This window comes from Callorhinus ursinus, unplaced genomic scaffold (assembly GCF_003265705.2).
Source record: "Callorhinus ursinus isolate GAN/ISIS: 27379988/994484 unplaced genomic scaffold, GSC_fseal_2.0 scaffold19, whole genome shotgun sequence".
NCBI lineage: Eukaryota > Metazoa > Chordata > Mammalia > Carnivora > Otariidae > Callorhinus > Callorhinus ursinus.
In genome coordinates this window covers 10,848,949-10,870,870 of record NW_027397081.1, presented here as the reverse complement: position 1 = coordinate 10,870,870, position 21,922 = coordinate 10,848,949, and the positions used below count along the sequence as shown (strand labels likewise).

The 21,922-nt window shown below is 38.8% G+C and overlaps 1 protein-coding gene across 6 annotated transcripts in view; it reads right to left on the bottom strand.

Annotated features, from left to right (window-relative positions):
* HTR3B (5-hydroxytryptamine receptor 3B) overlaps nt 1-21,922 on the bottom strand; it is a 50,237-nt gene that overhangs the window by 11,078 nt on the left and 17,237 nt on the right. For 3 of the 6 annotated variants that reach the window (XM_073903774.1, XM_073903772.1, XM_073903777.1), the window contains 5 exons: nt 17,455-17,615; nt 4,239-4,283; nt 3,801-3,910; nt 3,210-3,379; nt 2,517-2,674 (listed from right to left, as the gene is read on the bottom strand). In XM_073903774.1, the coding sequence (XP_073759875.1) occupies nt 2,517-2,674; nt 3,210-3,379; nt 3,801-3,910; nt 4,239-4,283; nt 17,455-17,598 (627 nt within the window). In that variant the 5' untranslated portion in view covers nt 17,599-17,615. Of the gene's footprint in view, nt 1-2,516; nt 2,675-3,209; nt 3,380-3,800; nt 3,911-4,238; nt 4,284-17,454; nt 17,629-18,532; nt 18,607-21,922 lie in introns of those variants that run through there. The other 3 variants (XM_073903775.1, XM_073903773.1, XM_073903776.1) reach the window with 3 other exon arrangements.

Genomic DNA, 21,922 nt, shown 5'->3' with positions numbered 1-21,922 from the left:
GCTCTGGGCCCCCTGCGGAATGCAGCCTGACTCCAGAGTGTTAGCAGTGCCCTCTGATAAACAATACGTGTCCCGGAGCCAGCAGATCTGATTGCCCATTAGCCAGAACCAACAAGGCATCCTGAGCATTTGCTTTAGTATCAATGGCAACATTGTACATCAGGCCCAGAGTGGCAACATGTTTAGAACAGATCATTTTTCCTCCTGCCTGCCTGGACTTGTCTCCAACCCCCTGCTGGGCAGCCTGGACAGGGCTACAGCACATGATTAGATTAAGAGGGGGATGGCCCTTTGCTGTCAGGACCCTAGTAGTGGAGTGGTTGGCATGGAACCGGGCTCTGAATTTCACATCATTGCCCAAGGGCTACTGAAGGACACCAGGACACCTCAGTTGCTAACTTCAGAGCAGGATGACTGATACAGAGTAAGAGAACAGAAGCCTAGCCGCGGTACACCTAGCAGGGGGGTTGGGGGAGGCACAGGGGCCGCCAGATGTCGAGGAGACAGAGAACTGGGATAGTCACTGAATCGGCTTTAAGTGTGTTCAGAGTTGTAGAACCGCGGCTGAGTCTGGCTCCCTGCCCTGTGAAACATGATCAATGACTGTACTCGGGGTTCTTTCCTCCTCTGTTCCAGAGGGCCAGGGGGGAAGCCAGCCCTGCAAAGGGACCAGGGAAAAGCTCCAAAAGCATGAAATCCTACCGATGCCCACCTCTAGCCTGCCTCCATGCACACACTGTAAATGGAGAAGCATGGCAGTGAACAGAGCGGAGGAGTGGGGTCGTTGCTTCTGAGACGCGGGGAAGCTTCTCCTTTCCTTAAACAATCTTTTACATCTCTGTCCATTATATTTAAAATGGAGCTACCACATAGAAAACCTCTTGCAACTATTGAGAAGACAAATTAATATTCAAGTTAAGGGGTGACATGTAACTGCTTTATGGAAAGTGTGTGTGTGTGTGTGTGTGTGTGTGTGTGTACACGCGTGCACTCCTGTTTATCTGCCCTGTCTCTTGCCTTTGTTCGTCTCCTTCGTGCAGTGTAGGTAATGGTGTGTGCAGCATTCTCCAGAGTGCTTGGTGGGTGACTGTGTTCCACCTTGCACGTGCTACCCCCTCACATTTCCCTTTAATGCTCTCCATTATTCGGGCTGCATTAATAATGTTTGTGGGCTGATATCTTTAAAATTAATGAGGTGTTTACTCTTAGCCAAGAAACTCATTGAAATTAAAAAAGCTTTCTTTTCTTCCCCTCCTTTTCTCTTGCTTAAAAAAAGGTGGACAAACAAGCCACAGTGCTAGCTTTGCTAAAAACCAAGCAGAACAGGGAAACACCCAAACCCCACCACTAGGAAGGTATGAGTTGCGAATAGTTAGTTATACATGTGTCAGTTTCAAACCACAGCTATTTCTAGGAGCCCCTAATTTAACCAGAGCTTTGCTAGAAAGCGACATAGAACACCTACAAACAATGGAGGGGCATCTGTGACCTCGATAATAGCTTATTTCAATACCACCCTCTCTTAGCATATAATTATCCAGCATAACCATAGTACCTAGTCTAGTCTGAATTTTCCTTCTTACTCAAAAGGTTTGTTTCCAGCAGAATTCATCTTGTGTTTAATGCTGACCTGTCTGTAGTCTCTAGTTTTCAATCAGAAACATTATCTGGCATGAAGGACTCCACCCCACCCAACTACCACTACCACTAGCTGACTTGGTGCAGAAAAGCAGAAATGAATACTCATCATGGGTCTACCAGTTGCAAGAACTTGGGGCAAACCACTTATCGGGACGACTTGCCAGAAAGGCCAGGGAAGGCAGAATGGCTCCCTCTGGAGTGTAAACCAGCAGGCTGCACTGTCCTGCATCCACCTTCCAAGCTCCTGCGGAACACATTTCCCCATGACAGTGCAGCCAGGAGCATCCCTGGTGGTGCATCTGAGAAGTCTGGGTTCTCACTGAGTTGTTTTAGAGCAGTTCTCTCTGATCCAGAAACCACCAGTGGGCTCCAAGGGTCCTGCAGGTGATTTGTTCGCTAATTGCTCAAGATAGTCAAGTGAATAATGATAATTTTATACATTTGTATCTGGAATTAATAATTGACTCACTTAAAAACAGGACAATAATTTTGAAGAGACACTTCTCCCAACTTTTTGTTGTTGTCGTATGTGGGTTTTCTTTTTTTGCCCTCTCGGTAGCAATTAGGAGTGAGGATGTTAGCATGTACAGGAAGGCTTGAGGACACCTGCTATGGCGGGTGGTTCAGGTGTCTGAAAACCATTCTTTTTATACCCACATAGGGGCTATGTACAGCAAGAGTCCAGGACCTGTGACTGAATCTCTGGTCTGTGAAATGCCGTCATGCAAGGGGATGTCCAGAGCCACCAGAGTCATCTGTTCTTGGATGATAACAAGTGACAACATGCAACAGAGCAGAGAACTCGTCAGCCCAACACAGAAGGCCCGGGACTGCAGAGAAGTGGGGCAGCAAGGGCAGGGAGGAGAAGGACCTACATTAAACTGAATCTGGGCAAAATCTCCAGCGCCGCTCTGCAGGATGCTGTATGTTGAGGACACAGAGAGAAGTTCCCACTCACTGTCGTTCAAAAATTCCTTCTTGTCATGCTTAATGTCTTCTCTGCTCCTCAGGAAGGCCAGGTCGACATCTTGCACTGAAAACAACAGAAACAAGTGACTTCCCCACAGAGGGAGGCCTCGATAATAACCCACTTTTCCAGCTTCCAGTCCTTCCTTTTACTCCTGCCTGCCTCCACATGTACAATCTCACTGAGATAGGGTTCAATATAACCATTTTGAATTAGGGATAGAGATGTGGAATAAAATCTTTCTAGCAGCAAAAACAAAAACAAAAACAAAAACAACACCCAGTTGTGAATTTACGGTTTGTATTCCATTATCCGTAGAATGCTGGCCCCGGTCCTATGACTTCTATAACCTTCTCAGTGGCAGCCGAGGCCGAATATTGTATTCCTAAACCAACAGCAGCAATGAGCTGGGCACAACACTATACTTAGTTTGATTACAACAGGAGCCAAATAGCTATAAGAAGAGATTTAGATTTGTAAAGAGTCAATTATGTGCAAGAATAAAATGCACCTGATGGATGGCACGACAGAATCTCACCTATGTGTGCCAACCCAGCACAAATGTGTCTCCCGCTAGCAGACTATGCGTCTTGCGATTTACCTGTGTGCAGGACACTACTGAAGGTCAGGCTGCAGTTCTGGATGTCAAATGGAAACGCGTAGGTCTCTAAACCGCATGTAGAAACAACCTGGATAGGCTTAGAGTTCTTAATGGTCCCAGATGAGTTCACATAGACATACGGAAGGTCGGGTGATCCTTCAATTTCCACACTATGGAAACACAAGAGACCTCGCTGTCACAGAGAGGGCCTTCATCATTTCAATCCACAAACAGAACTGATTATGAGACGGTAGTGACCATGATACCCAGGACTTGCCTAGAAGTGCAAATACAGAATCACATTTCCCAATGACATAATTCAGATGGATTCAGTAATCACAGTCTCAAAAGTTAATTCACTTGCTACTCTTGTAACACGGACATAATCCATGAGTAACCTCAAGCATTTGTAATCAAATCCGTATCTTAAATGATGTCAAATCATGGCACTTCTAACTTGAATATTCCCAAATCCTTATCAAGCTATTTTGATCCTTATCAAAATAGTAACAATGACCAAAAGTAAGAACAACTGGCCTGAATAGTCCAAGCAGTTTTAAACCCCATGGAAATACACACCAGCACACTTACAACTCATTAATGATGATGTCAGGGGCCCAGATGGCACTTAGAGGTAGAGAGATCTCTCTAATCTCATCAAACATGCTGGGGTTCCAGGATAAAAACTCATCAACCCAAACCTGTTAGGAGTAGCCAGAAAAGAAATTTATCAAAAAGGGACAATGTCAGTCTCACCAAAGAACTGAAGAGGGATTTGGATGAATAACCCAACTGATCTGTTTGTTGGCACTGTTAGGGGAGAGGACTTTCCTTCCAGCTCCTAAAGATGGTGCCCCAACCAGAAACCAGGACTGTATATCTTACATAGATTCTAATAAATTAGGTCTGCTGCAGATCTAAGAAGCTAAGTTGCAAACACAAAGAAATTGTCTATTCCTTAGAATAATTACATTTTGCAACTGATTTAAGATCAAGAGTCCAGCATGCACAGAAGGAAACATCATTTACCTCATGGTACCATATACTTGTCTTTAATTTTTGGTTCTGTGCATCCTGCAAAGCAAAAAGAAAATCTGTACCAAATCTTAGAACGTCAATAAATCAAAATCCAATTCAATACTATGATAATTCAGAGAAAAAAATCAAATCTAACTACAAATGCTGATTTTAAAAGCATTGCCTTGACTCTTCAAATCTGAGTATTCTCGGTTCCTATTTATTACTCATGTCTGGCACTATGAACTTTACTATAGTATCTATGACAAAATGGCACTATGACTACACCTGACATCTTGACTGATTTGCTAATCCCTTTCCTACCCTAATTAGTTACTCTGCCATTAATCAAACTAAAAAATGACATGTAGCCTTAGCCAATTCTGGGATAAAAAGATGGGACCAAGCTTTTATTTTATTTTTTTAAAGATTTTATTTATTTATTTATTTGACAGAAAGAGAGAGACACAGCGAGAGAGGAAACACAAGCAGGGGGTGGGGTTGGGAGAGGGAGAAGCAGGCTTCCCGTGGAGCAGGGAGCCCGATGTGGGGCTTGATCCCAGGATCCCGGGATCATTACCTGAGCCAAAGGCAGACGTTTAATCAACTGAGCCACCCAGGTGCCCCACCAAGCTTTCATTTGTAATCAAGATATTATTCATAGTATTTCAAAGAGTGTTCTCTCAACTGCTCTTGGCAGCCATTCCTGTTAAGTTACCTTATGTTTGGATTTCTCTGCTTATCAAACAGACTGAATAAGCTTAATGTAAATGAAGTGTATTTTTGATGATATAAACAGACGCGATTTCCCCATGTCTGCAATGAGTGAGTAATTTTTTTAAAAGACCCCTAGGAATAACAAACAAAAAAGGAACCCCCTCCTTACTAATTTTTTCGTATCTCCTCTAGTAAAGAGCATTCTGAAACTACTATCTTCGTAGGAATTGAAAGGAATATCTCACACCCTATACAAACGTTAACTCATTAACTCAAAATGGACCATAAACCTAAATGTAAGAGTTGAAACTGTAAAACTCTTAGAAGAAAACATAGGAGGGGTGCCTGGGTGGCTCAGTCAGTTGGGCAGCTGACTCTTGGTTTCGGCTCAGGTCATGATCTCGGGGTCCTGGGACAGAGCCCTGTGCCAGGCTCTGCACTCAGTAGGGAGTCTGTTTGAGATTCTCTCCCTCTTCCTCTGCCCCTCCCCCCGCTCGTGTGTGCACACTCTCTCTGTCTCAAATAAATAAATAAATAAATCTTTTTTTTATAAAAGGAAGAAAACAAAGTAAATCTTCATGACTTTGAATTAGGCAATTGTCTCTTAGATATGACACCATAACCACCGGCAACCAAAGAAAAAGTAAATGGAACTTCATCAAAATGAAAAACTTTGTGCTTTAAAGGACACCATCAAGAAGTAAAAAAACAACCCACAGAATGGAAATAATATCTGCAGATCATTTATCTGATAAGGAGTTAATATCCAGAATAAAGAATTTCTACAAATTAAAACAAAACAATGACCCTATTTCAAAATGGATATCTCTCCAAAGTGGATATACAAATGGATAATAAGCACATGAAAAGATGCTCAACATCACTGCTATAGACCAAATTATGTCCTTCCAAAATTCATATATGACTAAATTTAGACTTTGAAGGACTTTGAAGAGGTCACTAAGGTTAAATGAGGGCACCATCTACTAGGATTGATGGCCTTAGAAGAAGAGGAAGGGAGAATGATGTCTCTCTCTTCCATATGGGTATACAGGAAGAAATCAGCCATCTGCATGCCAGGAAGAGAGCTCTCACCAGGAATCTAATTGCCTAGAACTTTGATCTTGGACTTGCCAGCCTCTAGAACTGTGAGAAATAGAGTCTATGGTATTTGTTATGGCAGTCCAAGCTGGCTAATGCAATCACTAATCATTAGGGAAATGCAAATCAAAACCACAGTGAAATACCACTTCACTCTCATTAAGATGGCTACTAAAACAAAACAAAACAAAATCAAACAAAAGCAGAAAATAAGTGTGGGTGAAGATGTAAAGAAATTGAAATCCTTGTGCACTACTGGTAGGAATATAAAATGGTACAGCTGCTATGGAAAACAGTGGCAGTTCCTAAAAACTTAAAAATAGAATTACCATATGGTCTAGCAATTCCATTCTTTGGTATAAATCCAAAAGAACTGAAAGCAGAGACTCAGTTATTTGTACACCCATGTTCAGAGCACCATTATTCACAATAGCCAAGGGGTGGAAGCAACCCAAGTGTCCATCAAAGATGAATACATAAGCAAAATGTAGTATATACATACAACGTAATATTATGCAGCCTTAAAAGGGAAAGAAATTCTGACACATGCTACAACATGAATGAACCTTGAGGTGACACCACTTCCTTCCAAGTTTTACCAGCTGAGAGATTCTGAAATAGATAATGTTTTTAAAATCAGCATTTTTTAGTTAGATTTGATTTTCTTCCTCTGAACTGTCATGCTGTTGAACTGGGCTTTGATTTACTGACAATGTAAGATGTGGTGTCTGTCTCCCCGACTAAAGCACAAAGGGCTCGATTCTAGGCTTAGCTGCCATCGATGAGGGTTCCCCACAAATGGGGGGGGAAACCAGGTTCAAAATGCCATTTGTATTACTGGAAAACATAGCTTGTAACTACAACAAATATACTTTTACATCTGTGAAATGTCCTGATCAGTTTTTTTGGTGTGTTTTTTTTTTAATCTCTATCACGTCAAGTTGTGAATGCGTCACTGACTCAGTCATGGCGGGAGAGACTATTATTTTACCCAGTTGATTCGTATTAACTGCCATGTTGATGCCTTAGCTCGTTTTTCTCTTCCTGCCCATTGCTTTGTCATGTTACATGTAACAAGTGTTAAGAATTTTTTTCTAATGTATTAGGGGGTTTCTGGGAGGATTTGTCATTCAGCCCTAAAGAACACAATGTCAAAAAGGAGTTTGAGGCTAAAACTGAAATCTCTCTCTCTTTTTTTTTTTTTTTGTCAAAGGAAACAAGTTTTTCAATGCCAGCTGGTGAACATAATTGGTTCTCTGGTGGCATTATTCACAGCTTTTCCCTCTGTGTATCTCTCCCTCTCTCTTTTTTCTTTAGATACCTTCCATCTTGCTTGTTAAAAGCAAAGGATATTTCAGAGAATTGGAATTCATTAGTCTTCCTAACAGAGGGAGTCTATTTAGATCTAAATTGGTGGTTAGCAAATATACAGATAATTCCCGCACATTCTTATTTATCTTTCCCAGTTCTGAAGACTATAGAAACAGATGCCTCAACGTCTGGCTGGGAGGCTCTAGTCAATGGACTGGAATACAAAGGTATCTGGGATTCGGAATTGACAAAATTCAACAGAAACAAACTGAAACTCTTCACTGTTGAGTAGACTATCTCTATAATCAGATTTCCCTAAGGTACTCATAATACCCAGAAATTCTAAGACAAGACTGTAGTCTTTCATATAAACAAAACAGGAGGCAAAACATTATAATGGAAGCAAGGTGCCGTGGTGAAAGCAGGGCTGAAAGCTCCTCCCTCCAGAAAAAAGTTGCTGGCAGATGCACCCAATAAGTTATCTGTTCACACAGGGGGTACCCTTGTCCCGTTCTGTGCACGATTTCATCAAGTCCTTCAAAACCGACCCTGCCTCCGCAACGAACTTTGGGCTTAGCCCTGCTGAATGTACTAGAGACATTTGCAAGGCATATTAGACTATCCTAATCAATTAATTGCTTGACAGATATTTAGCCAGTGTCTTTGAAGTAAGATACGCTGTGCTGCACATTCTGGGAAATATGAACATGAGTAAGCAAGCCCTTCCCTCAAGCAGCTTATTAATAAATTAGGGTATGGGACATTTTAACAAATAACTCTGTGTGTTAAGAAATATACAGACTTCAGTGGATTTAAAGAAAGGAGTCATGGTTGTCAGCTTGCAGACTTGAGGGAAATCTCTTTTGGGAACTGAGATTTGAAGGACTGTAATATTTTGCAGATGGAGAATGAAGACAAAGACATTCAGTGGAGGAAACAGCATACAGGGAGGAGACAACAAGGGGTTGGTTTCATTGTAGTATTGAGGGGATAAGGCTAAGGCAGTAGACAGGGATAAAACTAGAGGGATGGAATTTGAGATTTTTCCAGATTTCTGAAGGAAAGTCTGCCAAATTCAATAAGACAGTATTACCGTCTAACGTACTCTAGTAAAAAATTTGTATATTCCACGCCAGTGGAGAAAACATATCTTTGAAAAAATAATGGTGTTCTCCTTAACCACTGTAAGGAATCTGGTTTTATTCTTTTTTATCAGGATAGAAAGAAATAGATAAAAAGTTTCAATTTGATATAGTTGTTCTAAGGGAAAAATATTAACATAGAAACTTTGCTCCTTTTCTATATTTATCTCCAAATAGTCCTCGGAAAGAAAGCTTGAGCAATTCTACTTGATCTTAATCAATATGAAGTAGAAGGTGGCACAATGAGGATAGACCTGAAGGTAGTCTTATTGCCTTACTCCAAGTTGATCATATGCATGTCCTGGGATTTTGCATGACATGGCTCATAGCATGTGTCTTTATTCAAATCATGCTATTCCCATTGTACAATGTCTGATAAACAATGCAGTCATAATAACCCACTGACAACTAGCAAGGACTAATATTCCCTAAGTATGTGAAGATATAGCCCCAGGAAATTAACTCTCAAAAATTTTAGTTCAATATCCAAATACAGAGGAAATTGAAGGGAGTTCTTCTTTTGAAGCTTATGTAGGACCAGGCCTTTGGAGTAGGGGTGGATATTTCCTGGCATTTAATTAAATATTTTCTACGATCTAGTACTTTTGCGAAAACTGAGATTTTCTTGTGTATCACTTAAATGTTCCTGTTTATAAAGAAATAATGATTAGGGATTTATCTGAGCCGGAGGAAAGTGATGTTAAAATAATTTATGGGGCACCTGGGTGGCTCAGTCGGTTAAGCCGCCGGCTCTTGATTTCAGCTCGGGTCATGATCTCGGGGTGGAGCCCTATGTCAGGCTCCATGCTCAGCAGGTGGTCTGCTTGAGGATTCTCTCTCCTTATCCTTCTGCCCCTCCCCCTGCTTGCCCGCATGCACTCTCTCTCTCCCTCTCTCAAATGAATAAATAAGGCTTTAAAATAACTTGTATCAGACAAAAGAAAATGTAAATCCTGTTACATACTTTCAGTTTCAAATTATTTTTTTAATCAATTACAATGCCTAACTTTCAGTCAAAAAATCAGAGTCTATGATTCACAGCACAGCATTAGGATATTAACATAGAAAAATATCTCTATTTAAATAAATAAAGAGAGATTATTAAGTTATTTTAACAAAATACATTAAAATAATAACATTGTATTGTGGGCTGTATTATGTATGTAAATGTAAAATTGAAGAAAAAGTAGTACAAAGGACAGTGGAGCGGGGAAATGGAATTTTACTGTTGTAAGATTTGTACAGTTTATGTGAGGGGTAATAAGATTAATTCCAAGTACACCCTATTAAGTGAATGATGGATATGGAAATCCCTAAAACAACATCTAAAAAATAATACAGAAGGATGTTAAAAAGCCAACAGAGGAACTAAAGTCAAATATTAAAAAAAAATGTTTAATTTACTTAAGGTAAGGCAGGATAAAAGCAAAAGAAGGAGAACAAGAACAACAAAAACAGATGGAGCAGCTGGACAGCACATAGCAAGATGGTACTGGTAAATGCATGAGATGCTTCAGTTAAAATGCATAGGTTGATGGGTTAAAAAAAAGCAATGCCCCAGAATACTGCTCAGCAATAAAACTCAATGAACTCAAGATATGCACAATGTGGGTGAACCTGAAGGGAATTACACCGAATGGAAAAACCTGTCTCAAAGGTTACATACTGTCTGTTTGCATTTATAGAACATTCTCAAAATAACACAATTGCAAAGATGGAGGAGAGACTAATTGGTTGCCAGTGGTTAGGGATAGGCGACAGGGACAGGGTTGTGCCTATAAAAGGGTAGAACCAGGCAGCCCTCTGGTGATGACTGTGTAGCTTGATGTGGTAGCAGTGGTTACAAAGCTACACATGTGATAAAGTTACATACACACGTGCACACACAAATGAATAAATGTAAAACTGGAGAAATCTGAATAAGTTCTGTGGATTGAACCAATGTCAATGTTCTACAACTGACTATACTACATTTGCCTAAGATGTTAACATTGGGGGACATTGGGTGAAGGGTGCATAGAATCTCCCTGAAAATTTATTTGCAACTTCCTGTAAATTTATAATTATTTCAAAATTAAAGTTAAAAAAATAAAAAGCAAGACCCAACTGCCTCCAGGAAATGACCTTGAATACAATGTCACACAGAGAGACTAAAAATAAAAGGATGGCAAAACATACACCATGCAAGAAGTAAGCATGAGAAAAACTTCAAGAAAAGCATATTACCAGACATGAAGAGGGGTATTTCATAACGATAAAAGGATCTGTTCATCAGGAAGACGTGTAATTCTAAATGTATACTCACCTAATAACAGAGCAGAGAAATAGACAAAGCACAGTTGTAGTTGAGGATTTTAACACTCCTCACTATGAAATTACTAGAACCACAAAGATTTAAAAAGTTAGAGAAGATTTTCATAATACTATCAAACTTTGTATATTCCATGCTAGTGGAATTTGGTATTTATGGAGTAGTACACCCTTCTATTTAACATTGTACTGGAGGTTGAAGCCAGTGCAACAGACAGTAAAAGGAAATACAGGTAGAAAGAATAGAGATAAAGAAGCAATAATAAAGATGAAGTCTTTATTTACAGACAACATGATCTATATAGAAAATCTGAAAGAATCTACAAAAAGGCCTATAAAACTAATAAGAGAGGGTAAGATCACAGGATCCAAGGCCAATACATACAAATCAACTGTATTTTTTGTATGCTAACCACAAAGAGATTCATTTTAAAATACCACTTATAATAGTACCAAAAATGTGAAATACCTAGGGATACATTTAACCAAATATGTGTAAAACACTGACAACTACAAAATATTACTTGGAGAAATTAAAGAACTAAATACATGGAGAGCTAAGATGAACTCATGGATTGTAAAACTATTATTAAAATGTTGATTCTCTTCAAATTGATCTATAGATTTAATGTCATCCCAATAAAAATTCTAGCACTTTTTAAAAAAATAGAAATTGATTCTAAAGTTTATATGGCAATGCAAAGGACCCAGAAGAGTCAAAATGATTTTGAAACAGAAGAAGGTTGGAAGACATACTCTAATTTCAAGACTTCCGTAATGCTGCAGTAATTGGGGCAGTGTGCTGGTGTCAGGTGAAACACTGATCAGTTGGATAGAATAGAGTCCAGAAATAGACCCAAAACATATAAAGAACTCCTGCAACTTGATAAGATAATAAACAACACTATTTTTTAAATGGCTAAAAGATTTGAGCACTTTACCGAAAAAGATATCAATTGGCAAATTAGCACACAAACATTAAATGTGTCGTTAGTCTTTGGTGAAATGTAAGTTAAAAACTACAGTGAGCTATCACCACAAATCTACCAAAATGGTTAAAATTTAGAAACACTGACAACATCAAGCGCTGACAATCATGTGGAGGAACTGAAACTCTCATACATTGCAGGCGGAATGCAAAATGATGCAACCACTTTGGGAGGCAGTTTGGCAGTATCTTATAAAGTTAAACACAGGCTTATCATACAACTCAGCAATCCTATATCTAAGTATTTATCCAAGAGAAGTGAAAACATATGCAGTTGTGTATAGTGGCTTTACTCATGATTTCCCCACACTGGAAATAACCCACATGTCCAACACCGGGTAAACAGATAAACCAATTGCAGTACACACACCTGCACAATGGAACGCTACCAACTCTAGAGCAAAATATGTGTGATCTCCAAGGTATTGTGCCACATGCAAGAAGCCAAAACAAAGGGTAAAATACTTTCTGGAAAGGCACAACTATAATGAGAAAGATAAGATCACTAGTTGCCAAGTATTGGGGGTGGGTGGAGTGATCAGCTTTACAAAATTGTTTCATTTTATGTAATTTATGTCTCAATTTTAAATGCTTCAAAAATTTTGTAGGATATGGTTAAAGCAGTGCTTAAAGGGAAATTTACAATATAAATGCTAAAATTAGAAAGAGAAAAGTTTAAAATCAATAATCTTAGCTTCCACTTTAAGAAAGTAGGTAAAGGAAAACAATTAAAAAAAAGAAATTAAGTAAAGATAAGAGCAGATATCAGAGAAATAAACAACAGATAAAATTCAAAGTAGATATTTGGTTCTTTGAAAAAAAATAAGTAAAATTGATAAAACTTTCACAATATTGGTCAAGGGAAAATAAGAGAAAACACAAATTACCCACATGAGGATGAAAAAAGCAGTATTATAAACAAACAAATTTGACAACTTGGATGAATAGATAGAATTCTTTGAAAAACCCAAATTATTAAAAGCAACACAAGATATCCAAGATCTATAAAGAACTTCTCAAACTTGACACCCAAAAAACAAATAATCAAGTCAAAAAATGGGCAGAAGACATGAACAAACCCTTCTCAAAAGAAGACATACAAATGGCTAACAGACACATGAAAAAATGTTCATCATCATTAGCCATCAGGGAAATTCAAATCAAAACCACATTGAGATACCACCTCACACCAGTTAGAATGGCAAAAATGGACAAGGCAAGAAACAACAAATGTTGGAGAGGTTGTGGAGAAAGGGGAACCCTCTTACACTGTTGGTGGGAATGCAAGTTGATACAGCCTCCTCGGAAAACAGTGTGGAGGTTCCTCAAAAATTTAAAAATAGAACTACCTTATGACCCAGGAATTGCACTACTGGGTATTTACCCCAAAGACAAAGGTGTAGTGAAAAGAAGGGCCCTATGCACCCCAATGTTCATAGCAGCAATGTCCAGCCAAACTGTGGAAAGAGCCGAGATGCCCTTCAACAGATGAATGGATAAAGAAGATGTGGTCCATGTATACAATGGAATACTACCCAGCCATCAGAAAGGATGAATACCCAACTTTTGCATCAACATTATTAGGATGAATACCCAACTTTTGCATAAATAGGTTATGCTAAGTGAAATAAGTCAAACAGAGAAAGTCAATTGTCATATGGTTTCACTTATCTGTGGAACATCAGGAATAGCAGGGAGGACATTAGAAGGAAGAGAAAAATGAAGGGGGGGAAATCAGAGGGAGAGAGAATGAGAGACTATGACTCTGAGAAACACACTGAGGGTTCTAGAGGGGAGGGGGTGGGGGGATGCGTGAGCCTGGTGATGGGTATTAAGGAGGGCACGTTCTGCGTGGAGCACTGGGTGTTATGCACAAACAATGAATCATGGAACACTGCATCAAACACTAATGATGTACTGTATGGTGACTAACATAACATAAAAAAAAAAAAGCAACACAGAAGAAAGAGAAAATTTGAACATCCTTAAACATGTTAATGAAATTAAATTCACATTTGAATAATTTCTCACCAAGAAAACTCCAATCCTAGACGGTTTTACTGGTGAATTCTATCAAACATTTAAAAAGAAAAATATCCATATTATACAACTCATTCAGAAAATTGAAGAGGGAAGACATTTTAACAGTTTTTTAAGGCCAGCATAACCCTGATACCAAAATGAGACATGTACATTACAAAAATAAATAAATAAATAAATAAAAACTATTGCCCAATACTCTTCATTAACATAGATGCAATCTATATTAAGTAGGTATGTAAATCTAGAAATATATAAAAAAGGATAATATATTGAGATTAAGGGGTTTATCCTAGGAATGCAAGGACATTTAAGCATTTGAAAATCAATCAAAGTACTTTACCCCGTTAACTGCATAAAACAGAAAAATTATCTGATCATCCAGATAGATGGAGAAAAACATTAGATGTAATTCAATATATATTCATGATTTAAAAAAAACAAAATAAAACTCTTAGTGTACAAGAAATAGGAAGGAACTTCCTCAATCTGATAAAGAACACTGATAAAAAAGCTATAGCTGGGGGCGCCTGGGTGGCTCAGTCGGTTAAGCGTCTGCCTTCAGCTCAGGTCATGATCCCGGGGTCCTGGGATCGAGCCCCGCATTGGGCTCCCTGCTGGGCTGCCTGCTTCTCCCTCTCCCACTCCCCCTGCTTGTGTTCCTTCTCTCGCTGTCTCTCTCTGTCAAATAAATAAATGAAATCTTAAAAAAAAAAAAGCTATAGCTGACATCATACCTAATAGTGAAAAAATTTCCCCTAAGAATGGGAATAAACAAGGATGTCTGCTCTCACCATTTCTGTTAAATTGTAGGAGGGGCCAGGGGCAATACAACATGACAATGAAAAAATAAAGAGTATAAACAGATTTAGGAAGGAAGAAGTAAAACTATCTACAGATGCCATGATTGTATATGTAGACAATATTCACCTACAAAAAATCTGCTAAAATTAGTAAGTGAATTTAACAAGACCACAGTATACAAAGTCAACAAGCAGAATTAATATTCCTCTATAATAACAAATAAATAGAAAATAAAAAATTTCAAGTAATATTTATAGCAGCATCAAAAATACTTTGGGATACATTTAATAGAAATATGTGTAAAGCTTCTACATTGAAAATTATAAAACACTGCTGAAGACCCAAATAAATGGAGAGACATAATGTATTCAAGAACTGGAATATTTAATATTATTAAGTTGTCAATTCTCCCCTAAATTACTCTGCAGCTCCCATACCATTCTAAACAAACTCTCAGCAGTTTTTTTTTTTTAAATAGAAACTGACAAGCTGATTATAAAATTTATGTAGAAATGCAAAGGACTTACACTGCCTGATTTCAAGAGAAATAGCCCAACACTTACCAGTCAATTTAATTTTCAACCAAGGCACCAAGCAATTCAATGGTGAAAGGAAAGCCTTTTCAACTCCCCCTTGAATGCAACAAAACAAAACAAAACACAAAAACAACAAAAACTTTGACCCATACCCCACACCATCACAAAGATTAATTTTTAATAGATCATAGGGCTAAATCTAAGGAGGTAAAAGCTATAAATCTTCTGGCAGAAAATACAGGAAAATACTTCTGTGAACCTGGAGTATCGAAGGTGTCTTAGTACCCAGAAAGCACAGACCACAACTAAAGAATTGATTTACAGTGGACTTCGTTAAGTTTTAAAATCTTTGTTCATCGTAAGACCCATTAAGAGGATTAGTAGACAAGGCAGAGATTGGTAATAAACATTTGCAATGTAAAAATATGCCAATATATGAACAATGTGTGTAAGTCTATAATAAAAAGACCAACAACCCAATTAAAAAAAAAAGGAAAAGACTTAAAAAGGTACTTCACAAAGGAAGATATGTAAGTAGCCAATAAGCACATGAAAAAGAATTCCTGGTCACTAGCCATCAGAGAAATTTAAAGTAAAACCTCAGTGAAATACCATTACACCCTCAACAGAACGGCTAAAATTAAGAAGACTAATAACACCAAATATTGATGAGGATGTGGAGCAATGGAAGCTGTCATAGCTGACTCGTGGGAGTGTAAAATATACAACCACTTTGTAAATCAGTCTGGCAGTTTCTTAATAAGGGTACACCTGTCTGAACCAGTTATTCCAATTCTAGGTTTTACCTAAGAGAAATAAAAACATGTACATAAAAAGTCTTGCATAGGAATGTTCATAGCAGCTTTATTAAGAATGTCCCAACACTGCAAACAACCCAAATGCCTATCAACATAAGAATGGATAAAGAGGGGCACCTGAGTGGCTCGGTGGGTTAAACGTCTGACTCTTAATTCCAGCTCAGGTCATGATCTCAGGGTTGTGAGACTGAGCCCAGTGTCCGGCTCTGCGCTGGGCATGGAGCCTGCTTAAGATTCTCTCTCTCCCTCTCCCTCTGCCCCTCCACCCGTCCCCAACCCCCTGCCCGCTTGCTCTTGTGCTCACTCCCTAAAAAAAAAAGAATGGAAAAACAAAGCATGGTATAACCATAACCAAATACTACTCATCAATAAAAAAGAAAAACTACTGATAAAACAACATGAGTGAACCTCAAAAACATAATGCTGAATGAAAAAGCCAGACACAGTAGAGGGCACACAATGTCATTCATATGAAATTCTAGAAATGGGAAAAATAATCTATGATGAAAGCAATTGGAACAGTGTTTGTCTCTGTGGATGGAGGAATGGGATTGGCTGAGAAGTCAATAAGGGGCCTTCCTGGGGTGATGGAAATATTTGTTATATTGATAGGGGTGTGGATTCTATGGGTGCACCCAGCTATCAAACCTCATCAGACTGTATACTTAAGATCTGTGTATTTCAACATATGATGTTATACCTCAATTAGAAAAAAAAAAGTTATGAGAAGTAAATTGAAAAAAATATTAAACTACAGTAACAAACAAGTAAAGTCTGCTCTTAAGAAAAATCAAAATAAATCTGGGACCTACTGACACTGAAGACTTAGTGATTAAGAAAAAAGGAGAAAAAGGAAGGAGGGATAAGCCATCATTTATGGAGGGCGTACTAAGATCTCTGCTAACTGCTTTCCATGAATTCTCTCATTTAATTTCCACAACAACCCACTTTCTAGATATAGAAGACAGTTTATAAACAAATCTTCCCTCACCGCCCTTAGCAAACACCTTGTATAAACTCAAGCACCAGGACCCTTTTTGCTCTTTTTCTCAATTTCAGGCAATAAGTGGTAGATGTTTTTCTTAAATCGACTACTATCCCTCAGAAATATGAGCCAAAGAAAAAAAAATACCTATTACCATTTTTTGGTTTCAGCAAACTCATAAAATATGTAAAGTGGTCTATGACCACAATTTTTAAAATGTCTTAATTCCTATACAACTCCTATTTCTAGACGATCTGCCTCTCACATTGCAAGTCGGGGACTAGAAAGCATGATTTGCCTAATAAATGTTTTACCTCATGCTCACTGCTAACCCGAGTCTAGTACAACCTCCCTACCAGCTCAACTAGGCTGCTGCATAAACAGCAGGATTTTGTTTTGTTTTGTTTTGTTTTTTGATAAAACAGGTAGTTTTACAAAAGGGTAACAGGAATCGGAAGGGGTAAGACGGTCCTTACCACATCCAATATGGCGTGGACCAACACATCCAGATACACCGTGGTGGCCTCAGTCCAGTCGTGAACTGGCCTCACTGCCTTGTGATATTTCTGTAGTAGCTGCTTGGTGAGACGGTACAGAGCAGGACTCCTGGGGTGAGGCATATCTATGGCTAGGATTTCTGAAAAACACAACTGTCATCGTGAGGATGAAAATAAGAGGAGCTTAGCATCTTGAGAAGATCTCAGACTATTCAAGACTTGGTGGCTCCTAGCAGAATACCGTTTTCAGCTTACTCCAAACTGCTGAAGTTCCCAGCCAGCTGGTGGGCTTTTTGGCAGATGCTTATTTAAAGTAAACTGACTGCCCAACAGAGACAGCTCATTGTGACAATAAATAAATCAACCCGATCTCCAAGGATCCAAACTGCACCTACAATTCTGTTTTCACAGCAATCATGAATCTTGGAGACAGAATCTTTTATTCCTGTATCACCCCCTCCTGATACACAGAAAAAAACCTTCCTATACACTTAGCCAGAAGTGATCTCTTCCTTGGATTTTTCTTTTGATTTTCTTCCATTTGTAATTCAATAGTTAAATTGGAAATCCAAGCAGAAACATGGACAAACCAGTGAACCCAAAGATCTGTGTGGATTCCTAAATAATGGGATTAATAAAATTCCAATTCATACTTTTCTCCTCAAAAAAAAAAAATCTCTTTTCTCACTCAACTGTCTTTAAATAAAACACATTTGTCAGAAAATGAGATCTTCGTTTTGGGAAAATTCTTTCTGGTTCCAGAGAAGAACCATTCTTTATGACCTGGGAATCCTGGTTTGTAGAGGCGCGGTGATTGGTGTTGAGGTAGGGGAGGCCAGGGGAAAAGAAGCAAGAGAAATGAGCACCAACAATTGGAACTGACAAATTTGTGAGGGTTTCCTCTGAATTGCAAAAAGATATTTTGCTCACAAGCTTTGCTAGCTCCTGGGGGATTCAAAGCTTCGCTAAGTCATTGGACTGAAGCAAATTGCACACCTCCTGCCATAGTGCGTGAGTGAAATCTATCTGTAGTGTCCTGTGCGTGAATTCAGCTCACCTCTCAGTGGTTTTGATGGTTATTTTGATGAGCTGCTGAAGGTATGCGGGATCCAGCAGGAAACTGTAAATGAGATATCTTCTCCCTGTGCGACAGATCTGTTTATACCCATTTCTTTATGAATGATGTCGTGTCACCCGCCGCCACAGGCAGCAATTTCTATGATTTATCAATGTCGGTGTGACCAAAATGCTAACAACGACGCTGGAGGTGCAATTGCAGACTCATTGTGGGAGTGGAAAATTCACTTTCATTACCACCAGAGCTGCGAAGCTAATGAGCATTTTAACTCGCTAACTATTCACCCAAGAAGATGCCTAAGATGGCATCTACTCTTCAGGCATGCAGGACTAAGGTAGGTGGCTTGCAGCAGGCATCATTTTTAGGGTTTTTGTGAACCGTGATTGTCAGAAAAATGTGCTATGAATCTCTCTACCTGAGATCGTTTCTTGCTGGGGTACCCCAGGGGAGAGAAATCAGGAGCACAAAGCAAAGCTGGTCTGGTGCTTTTCCTGTGAACTTCACTCTGGGCAACTTCACTTTCACCTTGCTTGGGAGCTCCCAATTCAAGTCCCAGTTGGGGAAACACTGAAATGTGCATGTTTCAATACAGGAAACTATCTGAGACAGAGTAAAAACATAATTCTGGGAGATGAATGTGTTTCCTCTATACCCTCTGCTCATAAAGACTCAAATTCCCTTCTGCTATCTTTTCTAGGAAACAATCCATACGTCCCCTATGGATAAACATATCTTCCAGAACATATCAAAGAGAAAGTTTGGAATCTAGAACTAGGAACAACAGAGAAACAAGCAACGATAGGAAAAATAAGGAAATGAAAGTATGCTTAAATAAACTATAAGGGTAAAGCGTTCTTTGTTTAAAATGGGAAGAAATAATAAATTACATTTCTACTATGAATGCAAATTTGCCTGAGGAGAAAGATCAATTACAGGAGAGAGATTAAGGATTTAAGTGACCATTAATTAACAGTAAATTATGCCCCTTGAAAGCTAATGTGACATTCACACAAGCACTAAATGACTCACAGTTCAGTGATGTTTCAACAGACACTGATGGAAGCTATCCACAGACCCAGGAAAGACTCCTCGTTAGCACTGCCTCTATGGATGTTAATAATTGGCTCCAAATAATTCACTTGTAAGATTTCTGGAAAGTAGAATGTGTCAGGGACTGAGCTATGAAGCACTTTTAGGTGAAGAGAGATTAAAAAAAAAAAGGTAAGAATACAATAGAATTATTCCTTTGTTTTCCTCGCTTTAACGAATTCTATCTTAAAGAGTTCTGGGCACTCTGATGAAAAGAGCTGTTCTCGCTGTAGTGAGTATGTCATCTTTAGGGTTATAAGAGTTATACATATATCTGAGAAGTTACAAGGAGATTGAGATTTAGGTGTGTGGTCTATTGAATTCCCTGTATGTCAGGCACTGGGCTAAGAGCATTTTACATGAATTATCTCATTTGGTTTTTACAATAGCCTTCACGGGACGGGTACTCTCCAGCCCCATGAGGAGTCCCTTTACTACAGGTGAGCGACTAGAGGCTTAGTGAGGTTCGGACCACCCAAAGTCCTACAGCTTACCAATGAAGAGGCTGGAATTTAAACACAATTGACTGATCTGGATGCAAAGCCCAAGCTCTTAATCATGACATTACACTGACCTGGCTGCCTGAGACTATTAGGGACAGCAGTGAGTAGCCCTTCAAAAGAGGACTGATGTGTTACATGGTGTACATCACTGGGCAAAAACAGCCCATTGTTATTTTCTGTATATGTATGTTTTCAGGTCATAAGTATCTTATATTTGCATTGCACCTCACAGTTTCACAATGCTATCTTATTTGATCTTTACAATATGCAAAATGAACATTTAACTTACAGGAAAACTGAATCTCTAAGAGATTAATTGGCTTGTTCAAGGTCACATGGCTGGTGAGTAGTGCAGGAGCAACTAAACGGGTCTCCTAATCTAGGCCTCTTACCCAGGACACTACTTTCAAGCAGCGGCCTTGAATTGGTGGTTGGCTTAGTGCTCTTGTATTTACAAATCATCTTGATATTAACCCAGCAAAAGTTCCAAAGGGCAGATTTTTCTGCAACACATGTCCCCAGTATGATTTATGGTCAAGCACTGATTACTAGGCACCATTAAAACACACTTTCTGTCACGTTTAGAGCAAAAATCAAGCATAATACAAAACATTAGAAAGAGACATCATTAAGAAGAATTCCTTCCTTTTCCTTACCTTTATTTCTCTATTTTGTCTTACTTAGCTTAATGTTCACAATTATTTTCTGCTAAGAAACCCATTTGGCATTTAATGAAATTTCCTGTTCTCATTTTTATAATTAAGATATGCTTTTATCCTTTAAGTTCAATGTTCAGGATTTCCCTACTTTAATGATAAGTGGCTATTTTTCTTCTCCACCCAATAAAAAATCATTTCCAGCTGCCAGGCTACCAAATTCCTTCCTCATCTCTGTAATTGACTCACTCCACTTCCAGTTACATTTGAAAACATGGAAACTCCTAGATATGAGCTCCAGGAGACCCCTCAAGAAAGTAGGGTGTTGGTGGGGACACCAGCATAAACATATATTCTTGATCTGTTGCCTGTTTTAAGAATCCATTGGATCCTAAGGCAAATGGCCCAATTCAGTGGAGGTAATACTCGTACCACAAAAGTTCAGTTCTAGAAATTCAGAAAAATATATTAGTTTTTAAAGTATTTTAAGGGGCATTGTACAATCAAAACATGCAAGTTTCTAGTACTTGTCTCTAGAGATATATTCACTATCTATACAAACTTTGTACGACGGGGGGAGACCCCTGATACCAAAATGATACCCAGGTGTCTGTGGCCATGCTGTATCCAAGAGACTCTTTCTCTGGGCTACTGAAAGCTTATAACGAAGCCAAGACTATTTTGGATAATAAAAATCTGTTATTCAGACATAAAAGCAAATCTAAAAAAGAATGCCCCAAACTATCGGCGTAAAGTGCCACAAAGAGAGCTTGATTTCTAGAGAAGCAGAGATTTATCAAACAATTAGAACATTTCAGAGCATATTTTCAGCTGTGTGTAAAAAGCCCCACTGTGTGACTCTGCTTGTATATATGTTTCTGTAATTGTGAGAGCAAAGACATAACAGATCACTGGGCTCCACGTAGCTTTGCAGGACTGGCATTTTACAGAGGATAAATAAAAACGAACACCTGTAAGGACTTATACAGCACAAGGTAGAAAAATATTGTCTCTAGCTTCTAAGAGGTAACATTCAACGCCTAAAATAAAATCATTGAAAGGACCCACCTGAGGCAGCCACCAGGACGAAGGGCCACAGAGGAACCATGGCACCTGCCCGT